Genomic DNA, 18,732 nt, shown 5'->3' with positions numbered 1-18,732 from the left:
CTCACTGCAAACCAACCGCTCCAGGTCTCGATTGTAAGCGAGCCGAGACCACCTCTCCTAGGCGATCTCGGCTTGCTTGTTTTGTCCCGCATCCGAGCGTGATCGCTGTGTTCAGATATACCTTTAGGGGAAAATGCTCCCTGTTTCGGAACAACTGCTCCAAACGGGACATGTGTGAAAGCACCCTAAGTCAGCAGGTATGTTAAAACAAGTAGAAGATTGAGAGCCTGGAATGGGGAGTGCATTTCCTGGCATTAAAGCATCAAAAATGCCTTTTTAAAATATCAGTCACCAAACGAAAGCGACAGCATTGCAAAAGCAACTTAACCTGTAGGGGGACCCACTGAGCGAAAAATGAGAAAAGTTCCTTGTGCTACTTTAAAAGCAATACCTATGCTGATGATTGATGTGGAGTGGAACCCTGGTGAGATAACTCCACCAAGGTGGGAACACCACATGTAGATCATGGGTCCTAAAGTGGATCCACAATATTCGGAAGCAAAGTACAGCCGGAATTAATGGCATTTACAGTTTTAAAATGTCACTCCTCAGAAAATAACAAAGGGAGCAAATACAATGACAAAGTTCAGGTCGATGCCGTTCAGTTTGTTCAAGATGTTCTGCTTTCTGCAGCCAAAGATGGACATGCATGTCGCCACATGTAAGAATGGGAACGGAGGTGAAAATGTCAGGAATATAAGCAGCATATGTAAACATAAAGAAAGTAATCAACACATGTATTTAGAGTGTGAAAGTAATATTCTTAACATTTTCCTGACATACATGTGTTTGCTGATGTGCTGCGCTGCTCAGTCACTCCTCTGTGACCAATGAGTTTCCTTTCCACTGGTCCTTTAAGCTAACCCCACCCTGCTCCCTCCCACTCTTCACATCTCCACTCCATCTTCCCTCTGCTCTTTTATCCACCACTCTCTCCATCATTCTCCTCCTCCTTTCCTCCATCCATCACCCCCTTCATCAATCACTCCCTCACTTTATCATCCCCTTTTTCCCATCATTTACCACTTCCTCCCTTACTCTCGTCTACAAGTTCTGTTTTCCTCTGTCAAATGTTTTGCAGACAGTTTTTTTTCCCTTTTTCCTAACATCTGCATAAGTTTCCTACCATCTCCCAATGTTTTAGCTCGTGCCTTCTGAAAATGTTCACTTTTTCAGCTCGGCATCTCGGTACGTGCCCGCTTCAAATGAGCCGCTACCTTTTCTTTTCTCAATTATATTTGTCCACCACTGAAATGTAAACAGAGATAACATCAACCGCATTCCCAGCGTCTGCAGGAGGATCAGGTTCACTAACTGCAGTGTTGTGGCATGTAGTGCAATCCCATTCAGACTATGGAGACATCTCACTGACTGACTACTCAGAATGTCCAAACACATATTTCCTATATTGTGGACCTACACCCTGTGACCCTAGATTTATTTAATGAGTAGCTCCTCTGGAAGCCATCTGTGGCTGTGTGTGTGTAGACACTGTACAGTATGATGGAAACTCAATCTGGTGCAGGGTGATAGAGGAGACCCGCACAGCTCCTTATACATCAAGCACTCAGCTCCATATCCGAAAATGACAAACATGAAAATGTGCGCTTTCTCTCTCTCAAACTGAAACACACACACACACACACACACACACACACACACACACACACACACACACACACACACACACACACACACACACACACACACACACACACACGGGAAACCCCCACATGCAATAGGAGGATATTAAAAATGATTTTTCCCCTCTTGTCTCTTTCATTAATAGTGTTGAAAAGCCAAGAATCCCCACCCCCAGCCCCCTCCCTCTGGCTTTCACACACATACACACACATCAAAAAGCACACAAAGAAAGCTCCCCGGTTCACTGGGGAACGTGCCTCACACGGTTTGCTTCAGCTGGCCTTCTTGACAAATGCCACATTACGAAGGAGAGAGGGAAAGACTTGGCACGCGCTCAAACTTCTCTCATGATTTCTAAGATTTGAAATACTTCAGTTTGTGCAGCGCCTCCATTACATCCTCCCCTCCCTCCATGTCTCACATTTTGCCAGTTTTCACTCTGACTCCTTCTCTCTCTCTCCCTCTTGTTGCCCCTCTCTCCCTGTCTTATATCTTTTCTGTTTAGTTTTCTGGTGCTAACTTGTACCAGAGCTCTTCTGTGGGAATATGGACCTCGTTTAAAGCAGAAAGCCGCAGTTTGTGTGAGTATGTGCATGTCTGCAGACATGTGTGATTGTGCGCGTGCTCCACCGAGGTCGTGCGTGCATTTTGCATGCGTATCTTTGCGGCTTGTTCAATATATGTCAGTCTCACGAAGCTTTACCCCCTCGCAATTCAAAAGTCCTTTAATCCTCATCATCAGTGACCCCAAACCCCAGCTTCCAACCTCTTCATACACACAGAATCAAATGCATAGTAGACCACACACATTCTTGCCACCCTATACCCCCCCCACACCCCACTAACTCTCACTGTGTACACCATTCAAAAGCTTGAACACAAAAGGAAAGATTCACATTTGCTTTGTTGCTGTTAAAGTCAACCAACCATCACACCAAACTTCTCCCTTAGTCATCTTCTGATGGTAGTAGAATACTAATCTAAGTGTGGTGGCACCGAAATGCAAATATACAACTCTCATGCTGGGTCAGTGAGTATTTTTGGTACATTCGTAGATACACCTCAAACACAGATTGTTTTTGTGTTATATGTAATACATTCCCTATCAACTTAGACGCAGGAAATTGAAACAGACGTCAAGTCAGAGAACATGCATACACATTCTTTAAGAATTAGTGTGATCAGAGGGACATAAAGGCCTTTAAAAGTTGCCTTCTCAATGCACATGTGCCCGCTTTCTCTTTCTGTACAGTAATGAGTCGCTGACATTAAAGGCATTTCTCTGTGGCACATGACAAGCAGATATGCGGTTCCATGCTCCCTCAATCAGAGACAGCTCAAAGCAGACACACATGTCGCCGACCCACTGACACATCACTGAACTCACTCACATGTTCACACATACCCACGACACACGCTCACATATGGAAACGCAGGCAGGTTTTTTTTTTCTTTTTTTTACCTCCTCCTCCTTCCCTAGCTCCCTCTCAGTCACACTGACACCTTAAAGAAAAGAGCCGGACACACGTTTGTCTTGCTGTCTTGTCCAAGGCTGCACCGCCTGTCCTCAATAAATGTAACTTTACACGTGGCACCTATCACCGATCCTGCTTTTCCAGCACACCGCAGCGCTGATGTCTATATAACACTTGCGCACATGTGAGCAGGTGACAAAATGAAAAGTCCTGATACGCCAAAAGGAACTGGCTTTTTGCTATAATGAAAATACTGAAATAAAAGAATAAAGCAATGTGCAAATCCTGCCTACACTTACCTGACAAAAGATCATTGAGCATAAAAGTTGATAAACTGTCACTACCAACACGGCTCTGGTGGTTCAGATTGTTTTTTTTTATTGCTTTACAACACATCTTGCTTTACATGGCACATTAGTTGCATGACAATTTCTAAAGCTTAAACTTTCTTTTCACTGAGACGTAGGTGTAGGGGAAGAACTCGGTCAGAAGAGAAGATTAAAGTTTGTCCAGTAACAAAACGAATTCAGCACAGCTATAGATGAGTGTGCCCTCTAGTATAATGAACAATATACTGTGTAATCTACAGGATGTAAGTGGGAAGGACAAACAAAAAGAAAACCACTAATCAATTATGAAGTAATCCGATACAACATTCCCTTTAAAATATTCAAAAATGTGTTCTCAAGTGTTTCCTTAAAGCGAGCCTTTGATATTAGTAGATGGCACAGTCTGCTGCACTGCAAAGCCATAACTTCACAGTTTCTGTAACCGGTCCAACAGCCATTAGTTTTCTCTTAAATCCTTGACAAATGAGAATAAAGCAGGGGATCTTCTTTTGGTTGCCACTTGCAATTTAAAATTTTCCGTAAACACTAAACACTGATAGAGCTGACTTACACAGTGCCTAATTGCCTAATTAAGTTACTTCTCCATGTGACTGGGTGTCATTTTTTTTTAAACTAAATGTGGACAAACTGACGGGTGGTGTGACACTAACTTCATCTCCAGGACCTCCTCCAGCTGCTTGCGTCTCTCCAGCTGCAGACTGCTCAGGTGCCCGTCTCTTTCGTGGAGGCACTGCTGGGTGGAGGACAGTCGTAGCTTCGTGGCATCCAGCTCCTGGCGCGTCTTCTCCAAAGCCCCCATCAGTTCCTCCAACTGTTAAAGGGGAAAATCAGGTTTGAAAAATGTGAAAACATACCGCAACAGCATCATTCCCTTTTCAGACTTAAGATGTGTGAATTGAATTATTCATTTTATGTTAAATCCAATATACCGTTCTGCCCTTACGCATGCTCGCTCTCACACACGTATATGTGAACATGTTAAAGTAATCAGATACACAATGCACTTTGGCTGCGTGCTTGTGTGTGGTCTGTGAGAATCTAGAATGCTTGAAGATGAGAAGAAATGACAGTGTAAACATGAAAAGCAATGGGCAGTTGACATCTTGAAGCAGGTGAAATTACTGGGGTTCGATAGGTTAGTTGAATGACGTGTCTGCCGACCCCTGCACTGGAAACAAGTGTTCCCTCTACTCTCCCACTTTACACCACTTATTTTTATCTTCCACTCAAGTGTGGCTCTACTTTGGAGCTGGTGAGGATAATACTCAAAGTCTCAAGTACATCTCCTTCATGTGCACACACATGCCCTGTAGCCGTGCAGACCGGTGTGTCCACAACCTGAGTGCCTGACAGACAGGATGTGACCTCGGGGCATCGTTATCCCAAGACAGGAAGAGTCTAATTGCCGAACGAGTACTTCACAATAGAATCCTGGTTCTACGCAAGATGTTCGATTGGTGTAACAGAAAACCAAAAGAATATAATAGCATGTTTATTCACGTCTGAATGCTTTTAGTCAAAAATTCTGAAATAAATTCAAAGAAATAAGGAAAAGAAAAGAAAAAAATAAAGAAATGGAGTATGAAGGAAAGCACTCCATGGGCTTGGATACAAAAAAGGGGCCTCTTTTATGAAGAGACCAAATGGTTCACACATTTTCAAGACACCCCCCTTATCCTACAGCTTTCTAGGTGTGTTTCACAGATGTCAGATAATGTGCTTTCTGACTGTTCATGAATATCCCATATGGACCAAGTGGAGAAAGGGTGAAAGCAAAGCCAAAACTCTTGATGGAATGTGACAACTTTTTATCTCAACAATGCAACGAACACGGGGAATTTTCTTACCAACAATAACCAGACGCTATGGGTTCCAGCTGCTCATGCGCCCAGTAACAAGAAGACATCCAACAGTCCATAATAATTATTATTCTTTTCCAGGTTCAACACAAATCCAATCTTTTAAAATATTTCTTTTTCTGATCAGCTACCAAATATCTATCAGCCTTCAGCTTCCCCCTTCTGGTCCCTCATTAGACTACCACCCAAGATAGCCTTCACTTCACAATCACATCATTAATAAGGAATACAATGCATTTTAGTGAAATTAGGGGTCTAATCAGCTTAGTGGACAGCCTGTGCGTGCTAATTTAGCTCAACTTCAAGGCAAAGCCCCTCCAGCAAAGCTAAGGTCCGCTAAGACTGGCCCAAAGCCCCTTTGGTTGATAAGCTGATTGAGGGCTCAGAGGTAAAGGCCAAATCCCTCTTGTCCATTTGCGTCGTGTTGCTGGTTCAAAGGCCTAGTTCAAACGCTGCAGAGCAAAAGCAACAAAAGTGGACAAAAAGGCAGTGTGGAGATAATTGCGTGAGACAACTTAAGAAGCCTGATGGGAAAGAACAAGGATGGACAGCAGAAGCGATTTTTTATGAGAGAGAAAGACGCAGAGAAAGAGGGAGGCAGAGACAGAGTGAGAGACTTAGAGGATGGGGGCGTGAAGAAGATGACCCAGGGCATTACCCGTGCTCCATTTCAGCAGGTCAGGCTGATGGAAGACTTTCAGCGCATTACACATCATGAGACTGATTACTTTGGGATGGAGGGTGGAAGAAAGAAGAAAATTGAAGAATGAAGGGAGGGAGTGTGAGAATGAGAGTTTGGCGGGGCGCTCTGTATCGCTGCCAGGGTCAGGTGATCTTTCAGAAGAGCATATCCCTCTCTCCCTTCCCTCCCGACTCCAATCTTTGATCAAGAATCAAGAATGTCGGCTGACTGACAAACGTCTTACTGCATGGTAATTACATTCTGACTGGTTGCCCCCTTATGCGTTAACTCCACGTTGTTTACAAAATTCGCCATACTGACAGCTTCCAATGAGCATCAGCAGCTGAGAAGCTTGAGCACTTGGCAAGATGGTTACCTTTCCTTGTGTCAACAGTGTGGCTGTAACTCTATTCTAGTTCAGTTCATGTCAAGTTCAGTCGCCAGTATGACTGCACGCTGGCTCATTATGTTCTCTATGTGTAGGGTCTGGAATGACTTAAAATAAAAGCAAGTTGACTATAGCTTATGGGGTCAATGAGCGTTAATGTGTCACAAGTTAGGGAAAGGGGTCTCTAACTAAAAAAATCTTCTGCACATGGGTAAACTTGGGTCAAAGCTGAATCATCCCTTCTATGCGTGCAAAAACACCCACAGACATAAATATACTTTTCTCTCCGACTTCTCAGTGAATCAGAATATTGTTTGATAAACACGGTATCCATGCTGAAAGTAAGTTGAGCGTGTAAACTACGCAATGGCGGAAAAAGCAAGCCACAGTTAACATTGGCTCTCACAGGATTTTCTAAACCGAGTCTGACCTTTACTTAGCCGGCCCCGCTGTCCACCAGTCCCGTCTTTTCATCTTTTAAGTTCTGCTAGAAAGTGTGCGTAAAGCAATACAGCCATCACTCTGCCTCAAAATGTTAGTTCTTGTTTAAACCGCCGACAGTTCTCGTATTACTTGTGGCACTCATAAGTAATGCGAGGTCATTCTCATTCAAATGCACACTCACACCACAGGGAAACACATTCCCTCAGCCCGTCTCTCTTTCCCACCACAGACACACCTACGCTCACACACAGATACGGCAGCACACACATTTTTCCTTTAAGATGCGGCGCGAGCAGCTGGCAGTCAGAAGGACAGATAGCAGCCCATACAGGGTAGGAGGGGAGCTTGTATCCCATCAAGTCTGCAGCAGTTGTTAGTTCATTGGGATTTCATACAAATAAATGTGCAGCATAGCAACCAAGAGGAAGAAATTAAACCAAAGAAAGTTTTGAGAATCTACTCTATTTTATATTAATCCCTTTTTGGGGTATAAAAAAATCATTCCTCGTTAGAGGTTGGGGATCTCCAATTAGCAGAATTGTGCTGACAGTTGTATTTAAAGCCACACGGGGGTGCAGTTCAGTTCAAGTTTTCTCGGGCCCCCTCCTGCGTGCGCCTATTAAAACGTAAACCAGACTTTCTGTGTAGATTTGCATGATGCTATGAGTATTTGTATGTGCGTGCTTAATTGTTCGTAAGCGTGTGTTCCAACAGGTGAACCTGTCGCTGGGCCTGAACTCGGGCAGCCTCCTCCTGCGCCCACAGAGCCTCCCTATGTGCGGAGGTGTTCATGCTCTCCCTCAGTGCCATCTCCAGTTCCATGATTCGCTCTGCCGTCTCACGCATGGCATCCTGGGAAGTGGAAAAGGGAAGCTGGGTGGGGGATGATCAGATCAGAGGAGGTTTGGAAGAGAAGCAGCAAAAGCCAAACGACAGGGATGGTTTGCATTGAGTATTGTTTGCTCCAAACATTCATCGTGAAATGATTTTGCACTTGTTTTTACTATGTTGGTGAAGGACACCCTGAAAAAAGGTTTAATTGTTGCTCCATTTGATAAAAGAAAAAAATAATAGAAAAACAAAGAAGATAAGAGGTTTGTAGAGAGACTACAAGAGATTTCTTTAGGAAAAAAAAACAGAAGAAAGTGATGACAGACTTTGTAATTGCTACAATCTCAATGCCAATTTCCACGTGAGATAGCAAATTTCTAGGCTTGGGTTTTGTACTATAGATTGTGCACGTTTCCATGCACAGTTTGCGTGTGGCCTCTGACACCTATGGTGAGGGAAAGAAAATGATCTGTCTCTATTCTGGTTGATGGAACTGTGAAAGAAAACACCGGACAGAAATAATAAACCCCCTGGTTCCCTATGTTTTTCCTTTTTTTTTTTTCTTTGACTCTGAAAGTGTTGACTCACTTTCAAGTTCACACGTTCACACTTTCCTTAAAAGCAGTGCACAACCCTGGAAGAGGGAACATCAAAGGGGTGGAGGACACTCTCCAGGTGAAATCTAGAGGCAGGATGCCTCCTGAAGCATCTGAAGTTCCTTAAAGCTGCATTTCGTCTCAGGAATTCCTGCTTCACGTTTGTTAGAGTAAGTTGGTGACTTTAAATCACTGGAAATGGTAATATGACCAAGGTAAAAAGCTGCAACATCAATGTGTTCTATGTCAAGACGAAGATCCTTCTGTAAAGACACTTTTTTTCACATGGTAGAAACCTGAACACCAACCTAAAAGGCACCATAAGCTGCACATAAGGATTTAATTGTGATGGATCCCCCAGACGGAGGGAAAGTCATTCCATGAGACAGTGCCGGGATCACACAGGAAGGGTGCGACTGGCTTATCACTTGCCTCGAACAAATTCCAAAAGGATGGAACCCCCCCCCCCCCAAAAAAAAAAGCAGCATCAGAAAAAGAGCAATAATTACAGAGTAAGTCAGTAGTACGGATGAAAACGGCAGCATCGGGATTACCTCTGAGGGAGAGGAAAATATCACCAAGCTAGCCAAATCACAAGTGGACAATTGTTGCCCATCATGTCAACACGACACAGCTGGAAGTTAGTGACAAACACCCCCCCTCCCCACACACACACACCCACACACAGAAACATGCTGAGTGTGTCAGCAGTCCAAAATTGTAATTGGATGTGACAGACAGGCAGTAATTCGATGCACCAGAATCAACAAGTACCGGTCTGACCCCACACAACAGACAGAAGCATGCACACACGGTACCTCTTGAACACACACACACACCCTACTGAGATGGGGCTTCCATTGCTGGGCCCTGAGTGTAACATAACCAGAAAGCTCTGTGTGCCTGCTCGTGTGTGTCCCTCTGTGTGTGTTCACACGTACAGTGGAGGGGCCTGTATACGTGTGTGTCTGTGCATATGCGAGTGTAATATGAGTTTTATTAGTAACAAGAGAAGATTGTTGGCTTTCGAGAATACAAAGATTGGAAAAGGGGACAAAAGAGATACAGATTCTGAGAGCAGAAAGAAAAGGAAAGATAATTGCTTCTGCAGCACCAATCAACACCTAATGCCCCTGGGAAGGATTAGTGCAGCTCCGGCTCTTTCTGGTCTGATGGAGGGATTATAATTGCTCATATAAATGAGCAAAGAGTGAGAGAATGCATATGTTAAGCAAGGGGGCAACTTTGGATCTATATCTTCAGATCCACATGTACATAAAACACACACTGTTTGTGCAAGTTCGACCATGTACACATTTGTGGGACCAAAGGATTCTAAGAAAAAAGGCCAAAATAGAGAAAAATACTGAAACATGTCTCTGTTAACAATTCTGATTCAAAAGAAAAAAGTATTTAATCCCAGAATAAGGGAGAACTGAAAACTGATGATGCTTTTATGTTACCGATAAAAGAGAAACAAAAGACTTGTGCGAAGGCCTGAAGTGAATACTTCCGACATGTGTTGTTTCTTCTCTGTTTGGAAAGTGCAGTATTGCGCGATGGAAACAATGGAGTGGAGAGATGATATCAGTCCATCCCACATAAACTGTCTTGGAATGATGGGGAGAGTTTGTTTGTGTGTGTTTACCCTCGGAGCGTGCTGTGTTCCCGATGGATCCAGAGATAAAAGGGAGGGAGAAAGAGGAGAGCAAATAGAGAGAGGCACAGGCTGAAACACAACCTCTGTGCTGGAGCAGACACAATATATGCAGCGCATGACATTCATGACATCCCCACAGATAGTGAGCAGGTAGATATGACACTAACTGCCTTAACTTTATAGTTTTCATCGTTTTTTTTTTATATTAGTCTTTATTCATCCCACAAGGGGAAATTATTCTCTGCTTGTAACCTATCTCTAGTTGAACTAGGAGCAGTGGGCTGCTATTTTTACAGCGCCCAGGGAGCAGTTAGGGTTAAGGGCCTCGCTCAGGGGGCCAAAGTGGTTCACCTTGGTTGCAATCCGTGGATTTGAACCTCCAGACCCAAACCCACCTCTGTAACCACTAGGCTACCACCCCCTCTTGAGTGTTGCTGAAAATGGTCTTATATTTAGTATACAACCTCATATTTATTCTATAAAATTATGTGCGGTAGCACTTTTTCGGGGATTACAGTTGTGGTAGCTGTTTGAAATTTGTTTATTTTCTACAAAAGTATGACAAAAAAAAAATTTAAATCATCAGATTTTCACAAATGTGCTAAAAGTAAAAGGGTGAAAAAATGTGAATTTAAGAAAAAAAATTTAAAAAAATGCTTTTTTTAATCCATTTAGGGAACTAATTCAATTTAAAGAGCTTCAAACAAGTGGGAACCTTTCCTGACAGCATTTACCGTGAGCCTCTTGTGTGGTATAAATTGAAATTACCTTATGTCATATAACAGTTAATCCTGCAGATCAGCTTGGAAAAATCTTGGTCCATTCCTCCGTACAGAACGGTTTCAACTCCGGGATGTTGATGGGATTCCTCCCATGAACTCTTTGCTTCAGTGTTCTCTGTAATATTTGTACTGGATAAAGATCAGGACTATGACTTGGCCATTCAAAGATATTAAATTATTCTTTTTGAATTATCCTTTGGGGGATTGACATTTGTGATTAGAGCTGTTGGTTTGCTGCATGACCAACAGAATTGGTTCATAGACAGATATCCTGACATTTGCCGTAAGAACTTTCTAGTTAAAGTCAGACTTCATTACTTTATCAACAACAAACAGTTCAGGCCCATTTTCAGCAAAATAGAACCGGACAATGTACTTCCTCTACAATGGTTCACAGTAGAGATAATGTTTTTTATGCTTGAATGTGTTCTTTTCTCTGAAAGTATTTGTTATAATTTAGACCAAAAAGTTCTATTCTATTCTAATCTGTTTATAAAACCTTTATACAATAACTTAAGATAACTTAAAGGGGACCTATTATGGCATCTAAAACCTATTTTATATAGGCCTTGAATGTCTTAAAAACAAGCTTTTGATTGTTTTTGCTAAATAAATTAGAAATTCAGCCTCTGAGCCATGTCTTTAACATACCAGTGTCTAACCTCATTCTCTATGCAGGATTCTGAGTGGGCGGGGAGGCTATGATAATGAGGCACTGTGCTGATTGGCTGCCTGAATGACGCGATACACAAAAAAAATGGCGGAGGCTCCAGCCAGCGGAGTTAGTTGTGGGCGTGGTTTCACGCATCGGAGGCCAACCTATGTAAGTGACGACGGGCGCAGAATCTGAACGGCTCGTAGTAGCCACATCACCTGGCCCTGTCCCTTCTCAACCTTTCCCCGACCCTGAACCTAACCTGGGACTTGCTGATTGGGCTGGAGCTTCGGGAGCTGCGTGCTGGCCTGCGGTCCCCACCCCTGGTCATCCCGTTGCTGCTTCCACCTGCCTGCTGTGCTGTTGACGTCCCCGACCTCCAGTCTGGCCCTCGGCAGGAGGGTCCCCCCTTATGAGCCTGGTCCTGCTCAAGGTTTCTTCCCTCCTAAAGGGGAGTTTTTCCTTGCCACTGTTTGGCTTAAGGTTTTTCTCCCACTACGGGAATTTTTACCTGCCATTGTTTATGTAATAACTGCTCGGGGGTCATGTTCTGGGTCTCTGGAAAGCGTCTAGAGACAACTTTTGTTGTATTAGACGCTATATAAATACAATTGAATTGAATCACACTGGATGGCTCATCCGGGTGGCTGTACAGACACTGCAGAATTTGGTTGCTTTCCTCCTTCTCTGATTTGGCAGGCTGAGGGGAGACCACTTTATATATGTTAAAGCAAGAGAAAACGTGTTTTTCATATTAGGTCCCCTTTAATAATTTACCAATAAACAAAAGATCTTCCCCAGAACAAGGCTTTGAAGAAACCACTGACAACGATGAGTCATGTGAGATCAGCCCTGTAAGTTTTTAATCTGACTACTCTTACGCTTTCCCATATTGTATCATGTATACAACTCAAACAGACCAAATAAAATGATTAAGAAGACTGGCTCTGTCATTGACTTTTCAAGCTGTGGCTCCTTTGATATAGGGATCATTCATACCTCATGCAGTAAGTTTGTACACACGTCATCTCTCTGTGACTGTACTCTAGACTGACTTACCATGTGACCCACTCTATAGCTGGACCTTCTTTACCCACATCTAGGTGTTTAAATATCTCTACATTTCTTTACTGATGTGATATTTTGGTTGTATCTCCTTTCAGTATTTACACGTAACTTAGCCTGTACATCCAATAGTTTGGTTAGGTTTTTAGATGGAACGTAGCCTGCACGTTTGATAGTGGAATTTCCCAGCTTGGGAAACAAATTCCATCTATAATTGTCTAGCCCTGCTGCATTAGAGAGAATCGTGCAGTTTTATGCCGGTATAGATGATGCATTCTAGCAGGCAGCTGGATGTAATTTTTTTGGTGTGTTCAAATGGTATTTTTTTTCTTTATCTTTTTTTTTTGTTAAATGCTGGCAACTAAGCAGTCACAACAGAAAACCTTTGTCACAGCTGGATCTCAATGTCTGTTTGGGGTATTAGAGCTCTTAGGCTGAGGTTACAAACTGAAACCAACTGATCATCTGTTGTCTCAAAACATATGGGACACAGTTAAAAAAGATGTGTTGAATTCCCTTTGAGAGCATAGTGCCAGCAGCCCTGGTATATGGCAAGGATTGGAGGAAGAAGAGCGTCACGTGTCAATTTATAAAGGGCTCTACAATATAGACATAAATAAAGTTCATAGTTGGAGGTGATTAAGATGAAAATATATGAATACTGTTTTGGAATAATCTTCCTGAAACAATGGGATAGAACACTTTTTTCACTAGATTTTCATTTTTGAATTGAATTGAACATCATATCATTCTGTTATTGTTCCTGGATGTGTTCCTATGTCATGTTTGTGACATATTTCAGATATTGCTGTACATACATGTACTGTGCAGTACACTGTTCCTGTTTCATGGTATTAAATCCCGGTCTCAGAAGTGTATCTGCAGGCCATTGTAATGTCACAGGAAAATTGACCTTTGGCTTGGCGGTAACAAAAAAATTCTCTAATATTAACTTCAACATTATCAAATTACTCAATTAGATGCTGTCATGATTAGCATGTAAATTCTCCAGATATGGTTGGGGTAAACAGACAGCTTAATAACATAATACTTCTGACCTCAGCTGTTACCGGAGCAGAGGGATAATAAAACTAAGAAACCATCACAGAGGAAGAGCAACAAACTGGAACTTGAGCTCGATAACGTGCATCTGCTCCAGAATTAGAGCAGATATTTTATAATATATAGAACGCAATGCAACATAAATTAAACCATCTGTGGACTTTTCCATTTTGCTCTCCCTGCCTGCATCATCCGTCTCCATGACATGATTCCGTCAAAGTTGTTTCTGTATCCGGCAGTCACTTCAGGCTGGAGAAATATTAATGTGTGCTTTACAGACGCTGTTTAGATCAGAAATAGGCTGCTAGACGTCGCCTCCCAGCATTCACAGAAATAACAAAACAGCTCTAGCAAAAACAGACTCTTGCTCTGCTTGGCAGGGAAATATAGAGATGTGTACTCTGGTTTATGGGCCCCTCTGGGAACCATTTGGCTTTATATTAACACCTCAGCCTGGTACTACAGGTTAGTATACAAACAAGCACACAGACTTACACGCAGAAGGAACCCATCAACCAGCTAGCACATTAGATTATCATTAATCTAATTAATCTAATCATAATCAAAAGTGCTCCCTGACTCAATACAAAGGTTCTTTTCAATTCAGGAGACTCAGTATAATCTTAGAGGTGTCTGCAATTTTACTGTACAAAAACCTAAAAAAGGTATGAAAAGGAGATGTGTCTCCATTATTGGAGTTAAATTCTGGAATGATGCCAACATACATTTAAAAAAATGTCATTCTCTTTTGGTTTTTAAGGAAATGGTTTGTAAAGCTATTTTGAAGCTTATAAGTGCGAATGACTATTCTGTTAATGTTTCTTTGCTTTTCTGTTGTTTCTTTGCCTTTTGTTGTTTCTTTGCTTTTCTGTTGTTTTTTTGCTTTTCTATTGTCTCTTTGCTTTTCTGGAAGTTGGTAGCCAAAAAAAAAGAAAGTTGATAATATAGGATAGTCTGCTTCTGCCTATGCCTTTTCAGTCATTGTTCAACACATGATTATTGGTTTTGTGTGAAATGTCAATGCTGTGCACAATGTATTTTTGGTGTTGTTTTTTGTGTTGTCATGATTGAATAAACTTTCGTTCGTTCGTTCGTTCGTTCGTTCGTTCGTTCGTTCGTTCGTTCGTTCGTTCGTTCGTTCGTTCGTTCGTTCGTTCGTTCGTTCGTTATCAATGTACAAAATTACATCAGAAATGACTCATCAAGATGCTCATTCCGACTCCCATCTAAACATTTGTGTGGGGCGATTTCCTGATTCTGCTCAGGACTGAGAGCCACAGAGGGCCCGGGAAGACCAGGGGCACCAAGGACTATAATACGACTTTCGCTGAGCAAATGAGTGGAATGAGTGGAAAGAGTGGCGACGAGCAATGAATGGAAAGATAAAGAGGAAGATGAAAAAATGGCCCGCAGGAGAGGTCAGACGAAGACAGCAGAGGAACTGAGTGTGAGGATGAAAAGCTCAACTTGATGCCAAGGAACTGACTTACGCCTTTATACACGTGTGTTCACACCTGTGATAAAGAATGAGGATGTCCATCAGTCAGAGCATCTTTCCTCATCTCGGCTGGCACCATCTGTTTTTGGATGTTTGGCGACCTTATTTGCCTTCAGAGAGAAGAAAAAAACGGATGAAAAGAATTCAAGAGAGGCACTGTAAAAAAATGAAGGGTATTAATCAAAATCACAAAAACATCTTGTGACAACGCCTTTTATGAAACTAGCTATGTGATCCTGTTGGAATAACATGTTCTGGTCAGTTGGTTCAGCATAAGAATTCACAAGAGAAAAAATAAAATCAACTTTAAAGTATAGAGATTGAAATGGGTTACTTTGGTACCCCAAACTCATCGACTCAACTTGGAATTAAATAAATACTTTTTTGAAAATGTATTTCAATAAACACAATATGCCTATAGTTGCAGTTTTCATGCCAACTGTGAATGTGACTCCTACATTTAGCAGAATATTTAAAATGCATGGACATTAAATGTTTCTCTTTCACAAACTTATATCGATCTATTCTGAAACTACAAGAAGACAGTGGAGTTGGAGTGTGTGCAGTGAAGAATCTTAAGACAAAGAGCGAGTGTGTGTCTAGTCTTAGTAACATGGCAGACGAGGACAAGACAAGACTCGACTGATGGAGGTGAACGTAAATCTTTCAACAACAAAACTCACAAACATAAGCAGGCGGGAGATGCAAGCTTGTGCATGCACACAAACACACGTACGTGTGAACGCGCACATTCTCGAGGGAAAAAAAAAAGGTCTAGCGTTGCAGGTCTACAGCAAAGAAGACACGATTATGCCGACGCACAGAAAAGGGCCTTTGTTTTTGAAAATAAAGAGATGCTTTTAAACCTGGACAAAAATGTGCCCACACATCGATAATAAATCAGTTGTCAACTGTGTCTTGTAGAGGTGCTGATTAAAGAGCAAACCGTATTAACAAGCCAGGATGATTGTGTATGAATTTACCTCCATGCTGAGGCCTGCTACTTTTTTTATTTACACAATTTTATGCAACACACAGATTCATTCAAATAAAGTAATGTGAAAAAGGCAACTACATATTCTTTCAATTCTAAAGTTTATCCATGTCAGGATGTAATAAAAATGCATCTGGTCCTCACTAGGTCTTAAATTAAGGCCAAATCAACCTCATGTGAAAAACAACACATGACATATTACACTGTGGCATTACTTATTTAATAAAAAAATAAGCCAAAATGTAGAAGCAGCTTGTAACAATCTTAGTAGACCTTTACTGTTTCTAAAGGAATTAAGAGAATAAGGAGCTACCAGGTGCTGCCAATCAAATGCATTGGATTGAATGATCATTAGCAAGAGTAAATACCTATAAAAAAGCAGAAAGTTAGGGAATTTGCTGAGTTGGAGCATTTTTTCTTTTTTTAAAGATGATACTTGGGCCATAATACAGAGTGCCACATTTGGTAAAAACTAAATACACTATATTCAACACAAACACTTTAGATCATCTGTTGAGTAAAGTCCAAATGCAATGATTTGAGCTTGTTTCACAGCAACGGTCCTTTAATCAGCTATAGACTCCTCTGCAAACCAAAGTATTCTATAAATTGTGGTGTCAGGTGTGTGTCAAATGTGGAAGCATTTGTCCAACCGCTAAATCCTGCCTAATGCTGAGCCAGGCAACAGCACAATGATCCCAGCAAATCTATATCAAAATGGCTGAAAAAGAAAGAAAAAAACTTCTGCTATAGCCTTATCAAAGCCCAGACTTCAACCTCCTTTTTGGTGCACTCACACCAGACGGTCCATACTGTTCCCAAGTGTGAATGGCCCCCTGAGCGTCGGGCTCATTGGCTATTAGTGTGAATGCTCCAGCAGGATTCCTGATCTCTGGGTGTGCTTGGGCACGGAGCAGTTGCACATGCATGTGGTACCCCTCTGCTTCACTGCCATGTCCACCGGTACAGAACGTACCAAACCAAATGGGGCAGGGGTGGGCTTTATGTGATGATTCATACAGTAATATCCAACAGCCACTATTCCACTATGGTTTCTCTGGAAGGCTTATATCTGTCCAGGAACATTGGTTCCTTGACAGGAATTTCTTCTGCATCCACCGGCTTGCCCCCCATGGAAATGAAAGTCAAATCCAGAGGAATCAAACTAACTATTTGTATTGAAGAGTAAAATAACTATGATGGCTTGCCAGACTATGCACATGCAAAATAAAGAGTGGGGGAGGTTGGAAAAGTGGGTAAATCGTGGGTAAATCGTGCCTGGTCACAGCTAGGTTCAACTCTTGCAGTTTGAGTTCACTCTAAAAGTCTGTGTTGGACCAGAACAAAACCCATGCACCAGGACACACATTTAAACAAGTCTTATATTCTTAGAGTTATCAAAAATGACTCAAACACAGCCTTTACACTTAAAAGAAAAACATATAGAAAGTGTGAAAAAGCTGACAGTGATAAATTGGCGCTTAAGAGAACCCTCCAACACTGTAAACAAGCTGCGACCAAGCAGCTGCTAAAATTCGCCACATTATTATTCCACATCCACGCTGCTATGTTGACTCTGGGAAAAACCTACATGCTGCCCCCACATGTGGGCAAATATTTGCTGTCACTGCACTTAGAACCGTGTGAGTGTGTGCCTGTGTGTGCGAGTGTGTGTGTGTGTTAGCTTTTATGAGTGATGTTGGTGTACAATTAAAGTGAAATGTAGCTGACCAGATGATAAATAAATTTAAGATACTTTGCCACACATAAGGGCAGCGCCTTTCAAATCCTTTGAGAACATTTTTGTTGTAACAGGAGGAGACGGAGCAGAAGGGGGGTAGTCAACATTTTCACCAATATTCAAGTCCTCCTTCATGAAACCACACATACAGTTTACTTATCTGCCACTTCAGGGCCTCTGGCTTCTTTATTTCTGTTTTTAATAACTCTGATCTTGTGAGTTTTGATCATTTTCATGAGTGGAGTGTTATATTAAAGATTATCCTTTGATTGTCCTATGAATGAACTGTGATATATTCAGTATGTTCATGTGCAGACATAAGCAGCAGAGACGAGTAGAAGAATCTGTGTAGGCTCCAGCCTCTGATGTCTGAGTGTGTTTTTCTAAGCTCAGATGCATGTCCATGGAGAGCAGGCTTGACATGAGGGCATATCAGCTATCACAAACACAGTCGCTACCGGCACAGGTGTATAAACCAACAGCCACGCTGGTCCCGCGTGATAGCTGATACACCCCCATAAAACCATCAGTGCAAAATGAACTTAAGTGTTTTACCACTGTGAAGGCAAATGAGGGCACTTAGAGTGCGAAAGAGCAGCACAGCGCCTGGGCTGGCTGTGAGAGGGGAAAACGTGGGAGAACTGTGATTTGTTAAATGCGTAAATTCTTCAGGGGAAATCGTATTTTATTCTAGTGACTCCAGAAAGATGAAGTGAGAGCAAGAGAGCAGCATGCAGCCAGTTTCCCAGAGCGAGTGTAAGAAGTTATTTTTCACATTTCCCTTTTTCTTTTTCCACCTGGAACACTCCGCCATCCAACACAAGCAGATCCTCTTCATTTCTGGCTGTCAGAGGAAAGCTTTTTTTTTTTTTTTTTACACATATCTGTTTAACTTTTTCTTTAGCTCTCAGTTTCTTTCATTTTTCTCATGATTGTTTCCCCTGTATCTACTTCTCTTATTACTTATCACTCTGAGGTCTACAGGTGATATGTCCTTGAGCAAGAC

The 18,732-nt window shown here is 42.0% G+C and overlaps 1 protein-coding gene across 2 annotated transcripts in view; it reads right to left on the bottom strand.

The window, feature by feature from the left end:
• Window positions 1–18,732, bottom strand: part of LOC133456455 (ERC protein 2) — a 211,029-nt gene that overhangs the window by 107,143 nt on the left and 85,154 nt on the right. For both annotated transcript variants that reach the window (XM_061734932.1, XM_061734931.1), the window contains exons 11-12: window positions 15,008–15,101; window positions 4,120–4,280 (exon numbers count right to left, since the gene is read on the bottom strand). In XM_061734932.1, coding sequence (XP_061590916.1) covers window positions 4,120–4,280; window positions 15,008–15,101 — 255 coding nt within the window. The remainder of the gene's footprint in view (window positions 1–4,119; window positions 4,281–15,007; window positions 15,102–18,732) is intronic.

This window comes from Cololabis saira, chromosome 12, assembly GCF_033807715.1.
Source record: "Cololabis saira isolate AMF1-May2022 chromosome 12, fColSai1.1, whole genome shotgun sequence".
NCBI lineage: Eukaryota > Metazoa > Chordata > Actinopteri > Beloniformes > Belonidae > Cololabis > Cololabis saira.
The sequence above is the reverse complement of the archived record's forward strand: the minus strand, read 5'-3'. Positions and strand labels throughout refer to the sequence as shown.